General features: G+C 38.9%; 1 protein-coding gene and 1 pseudogene across 6 annotated transcripts in view; one reads left to right on the top strand and one right to left on the bottom strand.

Moving 5' to 3' along the window:
- The window catches only part of LOC119596563 (rhodanese domain-containing protein CG4456-like), a 3,463-nt gene extending 1,559 nt beyond the window's left edge, over positions 1–1,904 (top strand). For 3 of the 6 annotated variants that reach the window (XM_037945870.1, XM_037945867.1, XM_037945868.1), the window contains exons 2-4: positions 129–242; positions 878–997; positions 1,709–1,901. In XM_037945870.1, the coding sequence (XP_037801798.1) occupies positions 131–242; positions 878–997; positions 1,709–1,878 (402 nt within the window). In that variant the 5' untranslated portion in view covers positions 129–130 and the 3' untranslated portion in view covers positions 1,879–1,901. Of the gene's footprint in view, positions 1–128; positions 243–877; positions 998–1,708 lie in introns of all 6 variants that reach the window. The other 3 variants (XM_037945864.1, XM_037945865.1, XM_037945866.1) reach the window with 3 other exon arrangements.
- The window catches only part of LOC119596775, a 68,579-nt pseudogene that overhangs the window by 20,994 nt on the left and 27,585 nt on the right, over positions 1–20,000 (bottom strand).

Genomic DNA, 20,000 nt, shown 5'->3' with positions numbered 1-20,000 from the left:
CTTAGTCAATATGGAAACATAGTTTCGTCTGCCATTGCTTCTTACTTTATCCAGTATGCCTTATAGAGTATGTAAAAACACAACCAAATACAATACTCAAACTGATGGCTATGATTATATTTTTTCAGAAATGAATCGACTTGCACGCATACCCCTTATGATTCAAGGACAAGTGAGATGTATGAATAAAATCAGTTTGCAGTCTTCATACAGGTTTTCATCATTACCTTCTCTTCCAAAGGGTAAGAAATTTTAGTAAATTTGTAATAAAGTCAAGGAAATGCAATCCAGATATTTTTTCAGGTAGGAGTTAGATTGCAATGAATAATGATTTGTTATTTAAGAGGAGATGTAGTCGAAGTTCTATGTTCAAATTAGGTTAGCTACTGAGTTTATCAAATATTTTTGTAATAAGACAGTGTGAGCAGTAGCGAGTGATAGAGAAATGGAGTTGAATGCCAGCCTTGAAAATCAGGGTTGGTATTTGTCTAGATTTGCCATAAAGGATTATGATGTTGACTTATTGTAAAACTAAACTTTGAATCAATGGGAAAGGAATAAGTTTCTCATCTTCATTGTCTTCTTCCTCTGCTACTTCTTTTTCTTTGTCTTCTTAGTCTGCTTCTTCATTGTCTTCTTACTCTTCTTAAGAATACTCATTGCTTATTATCTGGTTCAGATCTTTCCATGAAATGTGTAGAGATGTCACAGTTACTAACAGCTTTCCTTCTTCTTCTTCTTCCTCTTCTTCTTCTTCTTCTTTTCTTTATTTCAACTCCCCTTTTGTCACTTTCATTATTTATCAGATTTACATTCCATCATTTACATTTTGTTCATGTTTAAAATCCATATTTCTCTCCTACTTTTGGTTCTACAGATATTGACTTTGTTGAGCTGAAAAAAGAGCTAGATAAAGAAGGTGTGACGCTGATTGATGTTCGCCTTCCAAAGGAACTGTACGAAAGTGGAATGATCCCAAAATCAAAGAACATAGTTTGTAAGTACTGAATACAGCACACCTGTTATTTATGGAAATGAAAATGTGAGAGGATAACCTAGTTTGAGAAAGAAAAAGAAAAGATAAGAAAAATTTAAGAACTGTTAACCCTTTCTGTACGGATGGCTCTACAAATGCTTAATCACCAAGGAGTCAGTTATTAGTCCTACCTATCTCACCTGTTTACCCTTTTACTTGACTTTTGAAAAGGGTATTTTGTATTATTTTATTTGTCTTAAATGTTACCAAGAATGAACAATAGATTTAATAATCAAACATCAAAAAACAAGAATAACAGTATCCAATTATAATGTGTATTAAAAAGAAAAGAAAAACACATTCTTGCCAGTTCAAGGAATGGGGAAATCAGGATTCATCACTGGGGCCTACTGATAAACTCCTTGTCAGCTGAGCACATGTGGAGCCATCTGTATTTAACAAAATCCACAAAAAACTATAGGGGGCAGAACGTAAATCTGTGGTGGTTGGATTAAGTCCTTCATTCAGTTCTGAAACACATCATATCCAAGACCTTTTGTAGACCTATTTTTCAGTTGTGACTAAAATATTTTGGCAGACAAAGTAGATTATAACTTTTTCCTTTAGTAAAGTCTCTCCTTTCTATCTATATAAAAATTTAGGATCAGATATATTTATTAATTTATTTTCACAGTGATTAATATAAAAGTCACCCCTTTTAATATATTCCAGTACAAGCATTAGGAGTAGGTATCCTGCTCCCAGACGAAGACTTTTCTGATAAATTTGGGTTTGAGAAGCCTGATGTCGATGATCCTATCGTTGTAATGTGTCTAGGGGGTATTCGTGCAAGGACGGCTCAGTTGGCTATGATAGGAGCTGGCTACAAAAATGTTAGGTAAGGATGTATTCTTGGAGTGTTAAGGGTGGTCTTAAACCCATTGATAAAGGGTACATGCAGTGTCCACTGGATTTTCAACTACCTAGTCACTGAGTAGTGTCTTACCAGGCCTACCAGATCTTGCCTGTTTACCCCATTCCTTGAGGTTTTATGTAAATTTATACTATTATCATAATCATTATTATTATTATCATAAAACTATGAGCATCAGTAATAGTTATATTGTAATTAAAAACAAATTTTTCCAGAAATCTGAGGATGGGATAAAAAGGTGAGGTCAGATTAGGCTAGTAATAAACTTTAGAATAGAAAGAAAACAAAGAAAGAAACATTGGGCACTGTGTGGATGTGTGCTTTAGGAAAGTAACAATTTATTTTATAGAGAGAGTAGAAAATTTTGTTGAAATAGTAAAAAAGAAAAAAAATACAATTGAGAGACCTAAGAAAGTATGGAAAAAGGCAGGAAATTTTTAATAAGAAATGATCATCAGAAAGATAAAATAAAGTATCTTTTAAAAGATTAGGTGTTCCTTTGAAAGGAAAGAAAGTCTTTTTCAGAAAGGTAAAAATGCCTTTAGAAAGGTAAGTAAGTATACATTAGAAAGGCAAATAAGGGTTTTGGAAATCTAAGAATATTCTTTAATCTTTCTAGTTTGTAACATATATATATATATATATATATATTTATATAGTATAGAATATAATATATATAGTGATAGATATATATACGATATATATATATAGATATACAGATATATAGATATATATACATATAGAGAATATATTATACATATACTATATATATATATATATATATATACATATATATATATTATTTATTACATAGTATATATATATATACAATATATATATAATATATATATATATACATATATCTATATGATAGATATATATATATATATACATGTATTTTAATATATCATAGATATATCAGATAATATATATATAATGATATATATATTATGTATATATATATTATATATATATGTATATATATATGTTAGATATATGTATATAGAGATAGATAGAGGATAGTTAGATGTAGATATATATATATATGTAAGTATATATATGATATCATATAGATATATATATAGTAGAATATATGTATATATATATATATATATATGATAGATAGATATATATACATATTAATTAGTAACATATATATAGAGACAATATATATATAGGGCTAATTTTTTTTATATACAGTGTAATACCATTATATATATCTATTATATAATATATATACATATATCATACATTATATATATACAATATATATCTATATATTACAAGGATATATATATATATATACATAATAATACATATATAGATATATAGATACATATAGATAGACATATATATATATATAGATATACTATCTATAGACATTATATATAGATATATACATATATATATATATATATATACATATAGATCTATATTATATAATAGATATAATAATATCAGTATTATATATATTAGTTATAATATAGGAGATAGTATATTATATACCTATAGAATATACTATATATAACTTATATAGATTATATATATCCTAGATATATATATATATATAATATATGTATAGTATATACATATTATATATATTTATACCATATATATATAATATATAATATATATAGATCTTATATATATATAATATATATATATATATAGAGAGATATATAAGATATCTATATATATTACATATGATATATAGAGTGTATATATTAATATAAAGTATATGATAGATGATATATATATATAGTATATATATATAATATAGAGATACATATATATATATATGTATATATATATAATATATATACATATATAACATATATTATATTATATACTATATATACCTATAATTATACATATATCTAGATATATATAGGCTGTAATTATATATAATATATATGTGTAATATATATATATATATGTGTGTATATATATATATATATATATAGGTGTATATTATATATATATAATATATGTGTATATATAATCACATATATGGGTATTAGTATATATATATAATGTTTTTTTTTTTTTATATTATTATTAGTTTAATTGGAATGTAGTTACAGTATATTAATTTCAATAACAAGGTTTTAAGTAATTGTTGAAACTGAAACTAATCATGGGAATAAAAGTATTTTATCTTGGCTTAAAAAATGCAGTATAATGGTTATAATGATGATATAAACTAAGATACCATAATGATATACCTTTTTCCCCTAAATAACATTTTTTCTCTAAATTACATTGTCACTCATGCTTTAATGCTTTTTTGTTTTCATTTTAAGGGTTCTATGTAGGTTCATATGAGGATTGGCTGAAAAATGATGGCCCTGTAGTCTACCTGAAGTGTAACTAATGTTGAGGTTCCTTGTTCAGGAAGTTATTTTTTAACGCCTAAATGCATTTGTAGTTTATAGAAATATCTAGAAATATATATTGTGTAAGATTCTTGTTGTAGACCTTTCCTCTGACCTTTTATCGAAGATAAGGATTCATTACATTTAAAAGTGTGTAAATTTGTGTTTTTAATTTACTGTAGTGGACAGTAAAGGACAGTGTTTTCTTAATTTTTTGCTAAATGGGTTTGTTCCAACTTTTAATGGGTGTGGGATAGAAGCTTCCTTATCAGTTTAAGAGTTAAAAAAATAAAATTAAAGGCATGGAACATGCCCACTCCAACTTTGCCAAAAAAAAAAAAAAAAATGTGTTTGCATAGATTAACAAGTAGTATTGCAGTGAGGCAATCTATTTTATTTTACCTTACCTTATGGGACATTAACATGTCTTTAATGTCAGGGCCACATGAATGCCAATCTATTTTCTGCCACTACTAATCAACTCGGTTCCTGCTCTCATGTTCCCCCACCCCTCCCTAATTTTTGCAGCAACACTGTAAAGATATAACACACAGGTTGTTTTCCATTGCTTCTTTCCTTTTGTATCTCTAGGTCTCTCCTCTAAGTACTGCCCCTAAACATAGTAACTGTCTTGCTCTATGGTTCGTGTATATTTGTGGTCTTAGCACTCTTTGGTAATCTGAATAGTCCGTACTATTTTTTGCTTTTAAGAATAACATCTCAATTTGCCTCGTTCTCTTTTACATTATTGTACTTTTGATCCAAGCTTCACTGCTATACATTATGTTGCAGCACAACCCACAACCTGAAAGTCAGCTCCCATCATTCCCTATGCTGCACTTAACAGCAAAAAAACTCACAACCCACAAACCATCCATCCATAAAAGAGATACAGACAGTCAAATAGTAGATTCCAACCCATCTACAAATGGTGAACCACGGAGTGACACGTCATGGTATTTCGCTAGCTTGCTTAGCTCACTTTCTGCAGGGGAAGTACTGTAGCAGCATAGGACTCCGCAGCCTGACGTTCAGCATTTCTAGGTTGGGTCACCCAGGTCCCAGCATTGTCCTCGCTCATTGGACAGAAGGCTCCCTCGTTCTCTGAAGGCTTACACAGCACACGTTACTTAAGCCAGAATCTGGAACCGAGAGATCAGAATTCCCCCAATCCTCAGACCACCACGACAACAGCAGCACAAAAGTCCTGCTCAGTTAATTAACGATTAGGGAGCCTCCTACTCCATTGATCTCCACTTCAACCTTTCAACACAAGCCATGCCTGTGGGCACTCACACCACAACAATCATCCCCAAAGAATAAGACCCAGTCTAAATAGTAGATGCAAACCATACTACCAGAATTAGGATTAAAAACACACCAAACAACTAGAAAAGTCAGAAAAATGCCAATTCCCAACTCATATTGTAGTTAAGATGTTTTCTGCTTTAGAAGATAATTTTGCCAATCCTCATTGTTTGTCTTGAAGATCTGCCATTTGAGAATATCAAAACTTTTCTAAATCAGTTTATAATGGATCCAAGTTATTGTATTATTTTTATCTTGCCTTAATATTTTATATATAAGAATATCCACATATGTTACAATACAATGGTTTTCCCACCATTAACACTGAGCCCCTTTCATTTACAAGCTCATTTGTGATTTTATCATTTATTAATCTGGTACTTACTTACTCTAGGTGTCTTTTTCTTCACATTTTAATCTGATCCATTCTGCTTCTTTCATTTTGTTTGATTATCCAAGTTTTATTCTTTTTAATTTTCATTGCATGTCTGTTAGATCCAGGATTTCATCTTTCATTCCACATTTGTCTTTTTGCTTCATTTCTAATGATTGTGAAGCCTTCCCATTCTTTACCAATTATTTCTGTCATTTGTTCCACCATTTCATATAGGTAGATGTTAAACACCTCCACTTCAAATTCTGCATTTCATCAATTTTGCATTCTTTACAGTGCTCCGCAGTTCTTCTAGCTATATAGCCCTTTTAATTTCATCAGTATTATTGTAATTGTCTGCAACAAACTCGGGCATGGCCACAGGCTATCCCATTTAATCCACACCAGGATGTTTTTATTGTTGCGTAAGCACAAGTTTGTGAATCGTGACCATAATCAATTTATTTGTATATAACTCAGGTTTTGAATTCCAAGTCTTAGATGATGCTTTTGCATTCATATCACTATCATGATATGATTTTTGCTCTGCATTTTTCAATTTAACTTTATCCAGTTTTTTATTTTCAAAAAAAAATGGGACAGGACTAAAACGACTGTCTTCCCAACGAATTACAAGAATAAACACGTAAACAGTGGGATGATAGGGTTTTGAGCAAAATTCAAAGTGGAAATGTCAGTGTTTCCAGTGTTCTGAAAGTGGAAATGGCAGTGTTTCCAGTAATATTAAAGTGGAATGTCAGTGTTTCCAATATTCCAAAAGTGGAAGTCAGCATTTCCATATTATGAAAGTGGAATGGCAGTGTTCCAGTGTTCTGAAAATGGAATGTCAGTGTCCAAGTGTTCTGAAAAGCAGAATGTCTGTGTTCCCAGTGCAAATAGAGCGGGAAATGTCAGTGTTTTCAGTGCTAAGAAAGCGGAATGTCAGTGTTCCAGACTTAAGAGAGCGGAATGTCAGTGTATTTCCAGTACTAAGGAAAGCAATGTCAGTGTGTCCAGTGCTAAGAGAGCGGAATGTCAGTGTTTCCAGTGCTAAGATGAGCAGAATGTCAGTGGTTTCTAGTGCTAAGAGAGGGGGAATGTCAGTGTTGCACAGTGCTATGAGAGAGAATGTCAGTGTTTCAGTGCTAAGAGAGCGGAATGGTCAAGTGTTTCAGTGCTAAGAAAGGGGAAGTCGTGTTTCCAGTTGCTATAAGAGCAGAATGGTCAGTGTTTCCAGTGCCTAAGAGAGCGGAATGTCAGTGTTCCAGTGCTGTAAGAAAGGGGAATTCAGTGTTCCGTGCTATTAAGAGCAGAATGTCAGTGTTTCAGTCTAACGAGCGCGAATGTCAGTGTTTCCTAGTGCTAAGAGAGAGGAATGTCAGTGTTTCCAGTGCTAGAGAGTGGAATGTCAGTGTTTCAGTGCGAAGAAAAGTGGAATGTCAGTGTTTTCCAGTGCTAAGAAAGTGAATGTCAGTGTTCCAGTGCTGTAAGAGAAGAATGTCAGTGTTCCAGTGCTAAGAAAGTGGGAATGTCAGTGTTCCAGTGGCTAAGAGGTGGAATGTCATTGTTTCCGTGCTAAGAGAGCGGGAATGTCAGTATTTCCAGTGGAAACACTGACCATTCTGGTTTCACAAAACACTGGAAAACATTGACTATTCCGCTTTCTGAACACTGGAAACACTGACATTCGCTTCACAAACTGGAAACACGCACTTCCGCTTTCTGAAACACTGGAAAACCACTGAATTCGCTTTCCTGAACCACCTGGAAACACTGACATCCATTGTAGGAACATTGGAAACACTGACATTCCACTTTCGGAATACTGGAAACACTGACATTCCCCACTTTCTGAAACACTGGAAAACAATGACATTCCGCTTTACAACATGGAAAACATTGAAATTCCGCTCTCTCGTAACTGGAAACACTGAATTCCGCTTTACTGAGTACTGGAACACTGACATTCCACTTCTGAGTACTGGAAACACTGACATTCCGCTTCCGAGTACTGAAACACTGACATCCGCTTTTCTTTTATGAGAAATGGAAACACTGACATTCCGGCTTTCGAGTACGGAAAACACTGACATTCCGCTTTCTGAGTACGGAACATGAATTCCGTTTTCTAGTATGGAAACACGACATTCCGTTTTCTGAGAAATTGTGGGAAACACGACATTCGTCTTTGAGTACTGGAAACACTGAACATTCCGCTTTTGAGTGCCGGAACACTGACATTCGCTTTCGAAGTACGGGAAACATGACATTCACTTTCTTAGTACGGAAACACTGACTTCGCTTTCTGTTCTGGAAACACTGACATCCGCTTCTTAGTACTGCAAAACACTGATATTCCCCTTCTAGCACGGGAAACACTCCATCCGCTTTCTTAGCATGGAAACATGACATTCCGCATTCTGAATATGGAAACACTGACATTCGCTTCTTAGCACTGGAAACACCGACTCCGCTTTATGAATAATGGAAACACTGACATTCGCCTCGCTTGCCACTGGAAACACTGACAATTACCCTTTATTAGCAAGGAAAACACTGACATTCCGCTTCTTAGTTCTGGAAACACTGACATTCGCTGTCAGAACACTGGAAACACTGAACATTCCGCTCTTCTTTGCAACGGAAACACTGACATTCCGCTTTCTAGCACTGGAAAACACTGACATTCCGCTTCTTAGCACTGGAACATGACATTCCGCTTTCAGAAACACTCGGAATACTCAAAACAATTACCACATCCCACTGTTACAGTGTTATGCTTGTCATGTTTTCATACATTCGTTTAGTCTGTCGGTTAAAAGAAAAAAATAAGTAGGTAAAACATGACTATTATAATAATACAAAGCGAATAAGAATACATGTTAAATACACAAAAGTAGAAAACAATAAAACTGACAAATACATTGAAGTAAAGGAAATCAAAGCGAAAAATAAAAGAAAACGGGGTGGGGGTGAACTACGGGAGCCACGCGCAGCTGATACAGGTGTGGACAGGTGTGTGCTTGGAGTGGACAATGAGTACCGCGCCCCCTCCTGGTGAATGGGACATTCCACAATGTGTTCGGAGGCAGATGTTGTAAAGCTGTAAAAAGGGATAACCCGTCACATTCGGAAGGAGGCCGTTATGTGATGCTAGTTCATCCCCGGACTGGTTGCTGAAGCTATGAAAACACTTTAGTCAGAGAAGGAGATTCATAAAATGAGTATGTTGTCCAACATACACACACACACACACACACACACCACACACACACACACACATATATATTGTGAAATATATATATATATTATATATATATATAGATTATAGATATACGATAATATTATAGATACATATATATAATACCCTCCAGTGACCATTTCGTGCCGTGGGATGGCTTAGGAGACTGGAGACTGGGACCCCAATGCGGGATCACCTCACATGCCTTTGGGCCTCAGTCCTCGACTCAAAATATCATTGCTATCAAGCCGATTATTGTTCAAGCTTTATCCACACGCCCCCCCCCCCCCCCCAAATCCTTGCCCGTTGTTGTCTGGGGGGTTAAGGGGGAGACTGGGCCCAGAGGGGGAACCCCCCAAACCTTTGGGCTCAGCCCTCCTCAACTTTTTTTGCGGGTTTTTTTTTTTTTCCTTTCCCCTTTTTTCGTTTCTGTCCCTTCACCAACCCTTCACTATTCACCTCCAAAGGTGTGGAGCCTGCTGAAAGGATAAAGGCTGACTTTGTGCTGAACGGCCTGAGGAGCCTGGGCAGGGTTTTTCCCCTATTTATTACCTACCCTTACCCCTAAAGGGGACCCTGAGGGTGGACTGTTTTTACCCCCCAACATAATCCGGCTTACCTCCCCAGTTGAAACATACCCCCACTAAGGGGGCAATGGGCTTCCCCTTTATCAAATAGCCCCACCCTTTCCTGCCCCCCAGGCTCTCCTTTGACTACGGCCCGAACACTGCAATAACTACCCCCTCATCATGCCTACTAGTACTACCCAAACTCAACCTTAAGGAACATTTCCACTCTCCCAGCATGCTCACTTCAACACCTCTACCCCCACAACCCCAAACATCAACCACCATCCCCCCTTTTTAAATCCTTACACCCTTTTCCCCACCTCTCCAAACACTACCTCCCTAAACACTACCCATCTACTCCCCCTATCTCTAAAAAATCTTGATACTCCTTTAGCGCAGCCAAAAGGGGACCGTTTTTCGTGCCCCTCCCCAGCTCCTACCTGACAAACCCTTCTTTTCCCCAAATGTCTCCAAAAAACAAGTAGGTAAATCTTTTTCCGTACCGCCCGACCGCTCCCGTTTTGTCACGTAACATCCGAAACCAAAGCTATGCTTTAAAAAAACTAACGACCTATATGGTAACCCTCCTTGCGAACCCCACCCAAACCCTCATACTTGCCCGGAACATTTTTCAATCTCCCCAAAAATTTGCCCAATCTATGAAAAAGATTGTCAAATTGGGAAAACATCTACAGTCTACTCCATTCCTCCAGAGTCATCGAAAAAAAACCCCTTAACATAGCCAAATTACCTTCCGTAACATCCCTTTTCCCTTTAACGTCTACATAGGAGGAGAATCCCCCCCTGTTCGTCCATACCAACCTCCCCCACGCTAAAAATTTTGGCGTCTAGGACACCCAGCCAAACATTCCCCGTTCTAAGCCATGCCCCTTTGCCCAACCTGGCCATACCCATCTAACGCTCTGCACAATCACGCCATTGCCAACGGGGCGCCCCCAAATGTTTTTATGGGGGCGTCCACCAAAAATTTGAGTCTGAGGTACAACTCTCAGATTCAAACTTGGACTCCACTACGTGAACCAGACAGGAGCATTTTGATGGGGTTTTTTCTCTCTTATTCCTTACTCAAAAATCTGCCCATTCTCCCATTCTCCTAACCCACCCCCTCATCTAACTCCCCCTCTTCTACCTCCTACCTTCCCTAGCAAACTCTTTCCCATCCAAAACCCCGACACTCCAATCTCTACTACAGATCCAAAAATCACCACTAAACCCCCAACCCTTCCCCTCTCCTCCTCGCCTACCCAAACGACAAACAAAGTTCCACCCCCCCTCCTCCCACATCACCTCCCCCTTTCCCTTTGCCCATGCTTGGACACCAGTCCTCTCCCCCCCCCTCCAAAAATCCTTTACCCCCCAAAAACCCCCTCAAAACCAACTCTCAAAAGGAAATTATTGAAATATTAAGATTACTTAATAAAAAACTGCACTCAACCCCCAAATCCTTTAAAACTCCTCTCCTTCACCTCCAATAACTGCTGATATCCCCCTCCTCCAAAGTATCCCCCCTACCCCCTTCCTCCTACCCCCCCCCCCAAAACACGCCCCCCCCCCCGCCCCAAACAACGTAACCCCTTACCCAAAATATCCCCTTCCTCAGACCCTCCTTTCCCCTAACCCCCCTCCTAGTAAAACCAACTCCCACACCTCTACCATCTCAGACCTCTCAGTCCTTATCCCACCCTCTAGCTGTTTCCCCCTCAATTCCCCCAAAACGACTCAATCTTATCACTAAAGTATAACTATCCTTCTTTGGGAATTTTCGGGGTTTCCGCTCCCACAGACCTGCCCTTCTATACCTTTCCTCTTATAACCCTTATTGTATCCCTTTAAAGGACCTTTCTTACAATCCCCAATCCATCCCCAATTATCTTTTTGTTTTTTCCCCACATTCCCTTTGCCCTCCCCCTACTTATAAATCAGAAACCCTTATGTCACACCCCCCTTTCAAACCAAATGCCCTTGCACATTATTCTATTTTCCCTTTCTCGTTGGATCACAGTGATTTCGTATCTTCTCCCCTTCCCACCCCATTGACTTTGTTGCTTTTGAAAATCAAATTTTCCAAACTTCAACCCCCTTTTCCTCTATTTTTGGGATTTTAACTGCCGCCCACTTTTGGGGGTGACTCTATCAAACTCCCAGGCCGATCTCTAAGCGCTTCCTCTCTACAGCGACCTTACTATTCAAAATTCAGACGCCCCACCCTTTGATAAAACCCCCCAATCTTTTTCATGCATTACCTCTCTCTATCTCCCCCTTCTTCATTTAGTTTTCCCGGGTCGTCTTAGCCCCTTTTCCCTATTGCCCCTTTTCCCATTCCCCTTTCCCTATTTCTACTACCACTTCCTAACTCCCCACGCTGGGCTTTGATGAGCCGACGGGCATACATTCCTCACTCTCTCTATTCATACCCCCCCATCCTCCCTCACCTCCATTTCGAAATGATACAGTATTTCACAAATACAGTCTTTAAAAGCTGCCATACAGCTTCCCTCGAAAACCCCAAGACCATATCCTCCAAATTGTTCCATTGGGGAAATTCTGATTGCCTAAAGCCTTCGCTTAAAAAGTGCAGCCTGGCAGTTACCGCTACAAGAGAGATACTCCAATCAAGTATCAGCCCTTATTCCTTTTAAAAAAGCATCTCCCACTTCTCGTACATCCAATGTAAACAATACTGGCAATTATTTTTTCTTTAATACATCCCTACACTATCTCGATTTTGGCGCCGAATCCATAACTACAGGCAACATCCCCCCATCCCCCCCCTCCTCCTATTTGGGTACCCATTTCTGTCCTCTCCAAGTTGCTAATGAACTGGGTGATTATTTTAGCAGGTCATAGTGGGGTTTTCCCCCTTTCTCCACCTTCTCTTTTTTTAAAACCACAAAACGTCCCCATTACCTTCACCCCTCCTCCGTGAGTCCTATATCTCCATTTTCTTCCTCTGACCCATTGCTGCCCTAAAAAACTCACGAAGGGTCTGACGGGATTTCCCACCGTATGCTCCAGCACTCCCATCTTCCTCCTTACCTTCCCATTAAAAAAATTTTTAAAACCCCATATGGACCAGGAATTTTCCCTTTTAATTGGCGAGAACCTTTTCCTTCCCTTCCCCGAAAACCCAATAAATCTGTACCCCCTCAAGACATCGCCCCTCGCACTAACTAGCTGCTTTGCAAACTATTAGGCGAATGGCGAACTCCGCTTAATGGGTTTTCTTGATCTCCAATCTTTTTCTCTCCTTTCCCCAAATTTGTTTTCCCGCCGTGCCCGAACCAGCTGATCCCCTTTTCCATTTTTAGACTAATAAAATCTGCATTTGCATGCCAGAATCTACTAGCATTTTTTTGATCTAGAAAAAACATTGATATGTTCTTCTAAAATCCTTCCTCTCCAACGCACTTTTTAGTTTTAAATTGCCTCTGCCCCCAAACATCTTTCTTTTTTCAATCAAGGGTCCACAAGGCGTGGCTCATTTCCACTTTTATTCCTTCTGCTGTTAATAAAATTGTACATTTTACCACCGGAGCCCGGGCACACTATATGTTATGTTTAACCATCTTCCTCTGGCAAAATCCTACAAATCCTACCAATTTCTTCAATCTCAAACTCTTAGTATTTCCTGGGCCACCAAAACCCTGGCTTTCCACTTTTTTTTCCTCTAAAACTTTCTCCATCCTTTTTTTTTTCCTCACTGTAGGGCCCCCCACCCCCATCTCTTATATGGCCCACTCCAAGCGTTCCTCTGCAATTCCTGGGGCATTTTTTACTCCAAAATGTCCTGGCAAGACCAATTTTACATATTAAAACAAAGCTCTCTGCCGCCTTTGAATCTTAAAAAAATCTATCCCATATATCATGGGGCTCAATCGCAAAACTCCCTACTTCAGTTATTTTGTCCTCTCCACTCTTTATTATGGGGCCTATCTATCCTCTGCCTCAACTTCTCCCTTTCCCTCTTAAAACAATCCCTCACTCTGGTCTTTGCTTAGCACTAGGGGCCTTTCGCTCCCTCCAGTTGAAGCCTTACACTGAATCAGGGATACCATCTCTATCTCACTTTGTGCCCTTTTCTCTCCCCCAATGCTATGTTCGATTCCCCCCAAATTTCCCCCACTAAAAATAACTATCCCACAAACCCTACTTCTTACCTTACTTCATCCTCCAGTTTACCTACTCCCCTTTCTCCCCCAATGGGTACCCCCTCCCCATTTTCCCTTTCCCCCCTCCCAACCTCTCCCTTCTCTTCCATTCCGTCCCTCCCTGGTTATACCTCACCCCCATATTTTCTCTTTTTGTTTTCCCCGACCCCCAAAATCAAAAATCCCTCCCTTTTGTCCCCTTTTCCCTTTCCTTGACCATGTCTCCACCATTTACGCATATACTGATGGCTCCAAAACCCCTCCGGGGCTGGGTTTTTCAGTAAACTTCCCAAATCGCTTTCAATACTCCCCTTTCCCCCTGAATCCAGTTCCTTTCTACGAACTGTAAAAGCACTCCTTTTTGCTCTAAACACTATCTCACTCTCCTCTTCCTCTTTTAAATTTTTACTGACTCCCGTAACTCATTACTCTCTAAAATCAATACACACCCAAACCCCCCTTTTTTTAAGATCCAAACTGGTTGTTCTACCCATCCACACCCTAAAACAATCAATTTTGCTGGGTGCCCTGCCTGTTGGGAAACCCCGGCAATGAAAAGGGAGATACACTAGCACCCACCCCTATGTCCCATCATACCACCACGCTTCCTCCGTATCCCCCCCACGGGTTTTCCCACACTTTAAAACCTTCTTGTAAATCGATGGCAATCTTTTTGGTCAACCCCCCGCACTAATAAATTACATTTTGTAAAATATCATCTCCTCCTGGTCACTCCATTTCATCGGAACAGACTTGGGAACCCTCTCGCCTGCTTACGCTTGGCCCACCCATCTAACACACTCCTTCCGTGTCACATCTGATCCACCTTATGTTCTTATTAAAGTTTCCCCTTTTTTCCCACACATCCTATTATCGTCCCACGTTTTTTAAAAAACTCATCCCCCTGTTTTCCCCCCCTATCCTCCCTTCACCGACCTCCCAAACCCATCACACTCCTTACAGATCCCACACTTTCTGCTTAACAACCATTCTCTTTCCTCAAACGCATACATATCCTTCATCTAATCTAAATCCTTACCAAAACCCCCCCTAACCCTTTCACTCATCATTCCTTTTTCCCCTTGACAAATAAACCTAAATCAAACCCCCCTTCCCCAACATTAAAATATGCTACATGACCTTAGATGTCTGCACTTTATCTTGCTTTTTAAACCCTTAACCATTAACCATTTCCTTTTTTTGTTGTAATGCCACATTTAAAAGGGTAAAAGGGCTGGGTTTTTGGGGCAGTCCTGAAAAGCCCCAGAAAAACGGCTTGTATTTCCCGATTAGTTATCTACCCTTATGTGGAAAAAAAGATGGTTCCCATCATCTCCCTGAAAGGGGGAATTTATCTTTACACTACCCAAACTTACTATACCCAAAAATGATTTTGTTTTTATTTGGGGGAAAGAGGGTTCCCCCTTTTTCAAACCCCATTCTCCCCAAAAAAGTATCCTTCCATATTTCTTTTTACCCTTACATTCCCCTCCCTTCCCCATCCTTGCCCTTGTTTCGTGGGGTTCAGGTGAACTGGGGCCCGTGCGGGATCTCCCCTGCCTTAGGGCCCCAGCCCCCGATCCAACTAATTTTTCAGTCTTTATCCCCTCCTGCTTTTTTTTATCCTTTCTCCAACCCCTTCTACTGGCCACTTCCTAAGTTATGAGAGCCATGCCGAAAGGATGAAAGACCGACTTTATGCCAGTCCTGAAAGGCCTGAGGGAGCCATGGGCACAGCATTCCTATTTTAGTTGTCTAGCCCTTACCCCTCAAGGGGACCCAGAGGGGTGGACTGTTTCTCTCCCCAACATACTCTAGGTTTACCATGGCCAATAATGAAGATGTTATACCCTTGTTAGGGGCAATGAGGCTTGCCCCTTCATCAAATAGCCCCACCAATTCTCCTGGTTCCCTGACCTCAGGCTCTCCTTTGACCACAACTCTGAACATTGCAATTATTACCCCCTCCTCAATGCCTACTAGTACATTATCCACCCAAGTCAACACTCAATCTCCAGGAGACATTCCTACTCTCCCAACATTCTCAATTTCATCACCTCTACCCCCACAACCTTCTTCATCAATCACCCCATCCTCCCTTATTACTACTTTACAGCCTTATTGTCTACCTCTCCATAATACTAACTCCCTCAACACTACTCCCTCTTCCACACATACTTTATTTAGCCAGCCAAATGGGACCGATTTTTCGTGATCCCTCCCCAGCCCCTTACTCTGACAACACTCTTCTCTTCCAGCAATGTCTCTAAAAACAAGTAGGCAAAGTCTCTTTCCGTAGTCGACCTGATTGTTCCCATTTCATCACAGTAACATCTGAAAACCAAGCTAGAGCATTATCAATTCTAATTGATCTCTCTGGCAACTCCATTCCTGCAGAACCTCATCCACCCCTCAATACTTGTACTGGAACTGTCTCTATCTCCCCAGAAAACTGCCCTATCTATAACAAAAATTGGTCAGATTGTGGAGACGACTTACTCGCCTGCCTCACAGACTATGAAGTGATACCAGTACAGTGTTACTCCATTCCTCCCAGAGGTCATAGTAAGAACCCCACCAGTATTGCCAAAATTACTCTGTAAACATGACCTTCCCTTTAATGTTTATGTTGATGGACAATCCCTCTCTGCCCAACCATACCAACCTCCTCCTCATCAGTGACAAATTTTTGGCATTTAGGACATCCTGCCAAACAATGTCGTTTCACAGCCAAATGCGTTCTATATGTGCCCCCCGGGTCATACCAATCAACTGCTCTCACATCATGCGCTGTGCCAACTGGGGCACCCCCCAAATGAAATTTAAAGGGGCTCCCCCCACTCCCAAACTTTGGTCTGGGGTGGCAACCTCAAATTAAAACTTGGCCTTACTCTGATAAACCAGACAGGGGACTCACGAGGTTTATTCTACTCACTCCGTAATGTCACTCGCTCCCCCCCTCCCCTCCCCCCAAAAATTTTTCCTACACCCTCCCCTATCCCTTTCCCCTTCTACTTTTCTTTCCCCCTTCTAACCCCTACCTTCCCCAGTCAAATTCTTTTGCCATTCTAAATCCAGACACTCCAATCCAACACCATCCCCTCTCCCTCCCCGCACTACCTGTAGGAGACAGACTAAATGTTTCACCCCTTCTTCTACCACACACTCACCTCCATCTAACTTTGCCTTTACTCCTCAGACACTAGTCTCCTCCAGATCCACCTACATTAACCTGGATATACACGTGAATCCCTTTATGTTACAACTATGCCCTTCCCCTGATATCCCTCCTGATACTACACCACTTCCCCCCTCTCATTCCTTATCTCACCCCCTAGCTCCTTCCCCTTCAAATTCTCCAACATGCACTGTAACCATTATCACTCATTGATCAACTAAGTTATAGCTCTCCGACATTGGAATATACACAATTTCCATTTTCACAGACCTGACCTTTGTCATATCCTTTCTTCTTGTAACACATCCATTATCTGCCTCCAAGAGTCTTTTATTACTCATCCTCCTATATCAATGCCCATTACCATTTTGTCTCTTCCTCACACTCCCTTTATGTCTCATCTATATGTCATACCTTCCTTTCAAACCGCTGTCCCATGTACAGTTATCCACATCTTTCTTCACTGTTGGATCACAGTTTACTTCTCCTCTTCCCACCCCATTGACTTTGTTGCCTTTGAAACTCTAATTTCCCAACTCCAGCCACCTTTCCTTGTAGCTGGTGATTTTAACTGCCACCACATTCTTTGGGGTGATTCTATCACCAAGTCCCAAGGCCGATCTCTAGAATGCTTCCTCTCCACAACTGACCATATTATTCTTAATTCAAATATCCCCACAGACTTTGACATATGCACACATTTTTTTTATCCCTTGACCTCTCTCTCTGCTCCCAATGCACACATTTTTTTATGCCTTGACCTCTCTCTCTGCTCCCCTTCTCTCCATTTCAATTTCCATTGGTCAGTTTTAAACCACTTTCTCTATAGTGAACACTTTCCAGTCCTCCTTTCTCCTTCTTCATATGTACCACTTCCTAACCCCCTATGCTGGTGCTTTGATAGAGCCAACTGGCATACCTTCACTTCACTCTCTACTATTCCTACCCCTCCATCGCCCTGCTTGTCCATTTCATATATGAAACAATTTTTCACAGCTATAGTGAAACCAGGACCTTAGACCTCCAAATGTGTTCCATGGTGGAACCCTGATTGCACCAAACACTTCGTTAAACGTGCAACCTGGAACATTTATCACTACAAACAAGGCACCCCTAATCAATTATCACTTTTTTATCTCCTTTAAAAGAGCATCTGCCCCCCTTCATCCCATCTGGAACAGAAAAAGAAATAGTGGCAAAATTTTTGTTTCCTCAGTTACATCTACATCATTTCAGCTGTTTGGCATCAGATCCATAAACTATCAGGCAAACATCCCCCCATCCCTACACCTACCTCTTCCTCTGCTACTAAGTCGTCTGTCCCCTCTTTGCCCCATCATAAGAAAAACCCTGTTTCTCAGACCTCCCAACCTCACTCCCTTTCAGAAACTCTTGAGAATATTCAGAATTTTCTAATCATAACCAAAAAATATGCATATCCCTAATCTACCCTCCAATCTCTCTGCACTCAAAGTGACTGCCAGCATCTACTCATGCTTCCCCAACAAATCTTCCTCTCACTCCCTCCCAACACACACACCCCTGCTCAATCTGCACCAGCCCCTCTTCCTTTCTTTTTATCCCTTCCCCTCCTGCATACACACATGGCTCCCTTTTGTCACAACAGTGTCCTTCCCTGGGTCCTACCCCCACCTGACATTCCTCCTATACTCTCCCTTGTTCCTCTCATACTTCTCCGACACCCATTTTTACCCTTAACAATCATTGATTGTTTCATAATAGCTCTTCTACACTGAAATAATTGCTGTCTCTGTTCTCACAGACCTGTATCCTCATTTGCATTTTAACCATTCTGCATTATGTTGCAAAATGTAAGTGATATTTGATGCAATTACAGTTAATTCTGAAATAACAATATATGCTATAATTTCTTTTCATGGGGGATAAATAAGTCCATAAATTTCAAGAATGAATTAATGAGTCTGATTTTTATTATTATTAATCCCCATTCTTCAAAGTGCAATTTATATTACTTGAAACAGTAGACAATCTAAAAAAAGGAGTCATAAAAAGGAAAGCACTGTTGTATTCTCACTTAACAACATGAAGAAACACAACACTAGAGGATGCTTCAAATGAAAACTCTGTACATACATGTTTGTGGATCCCTTTTAATCAAGAGGAATATTCTTAATTTTTTTTTTTTTTTTTCATACACAATGCCTAAAATACCTTCTTTTTATGTAAGCCACATTCTTAAAAAATCTAATTTGTACATACAAGTACATATCATTAGCTATACAGTAAATAGCTACAGTATAGAGAAGCAGGTAAGTGAAAGCATACTGCACTTACACGCTAAAATATAACAATTTCTTTAATATCTGTCAACCTAATAAGGAACAGAGACAATATAACATTTCAGTGGTATTTTACTTGTACATACACACACAAATTTTTTTTTTTTTTTTTTAGTAAAAGAAAAAAAATGCGATGTGTGTACATATAAGGAAAATTATATGTTTTATTTAAAATGGAACAATTTGATAATTTGACTAAATATACAATAAGGCATATTTTGTGAATTTAAAAGTCCCAGGTTACTTCATCATTCAAGCTTATCTGGTCTAAACTTTCTTCAAGAAGATCTGGAACAGAATCACCTGTAAGGAAAAGATACCCTCTGTTATTGTGCAATATCATTTCTGGAAGTCATTATTTAGGAAAATTTTGTGACAAAGCACTACTCCAAAAGGCTTTTTATTTACTAAGTACAACTTCAATGAACCCGATTAGGATATATTGTTTTAGAGAATGAACATGTAATACTAATCTACCACTCTACTCCAATATTTTCATTCATTCTATCTTTATTGTCCAAATTTCACTGAATGGTAAATGTCTTTTTTTTTTTTT

This window comes from Penaeus monodon, chromosome 38 (assembly GCF_015228065.2).
Source record: "Penaeus monodon isolate SGIC_2016 chromosome 38, NSTDA_Pmon_1, whole genome shotgun sequence".
In the NCBI taxonomy this organism is placed as follows: Eukaryota; Metazoa; Arthropoda; class Malacostraca; order Decapoda; family Penaeidae; genus Penaeus; species Penaeus monodon.
This window is presented reverse-complemented; position numbering and strand designations above follow the sequence as displayed.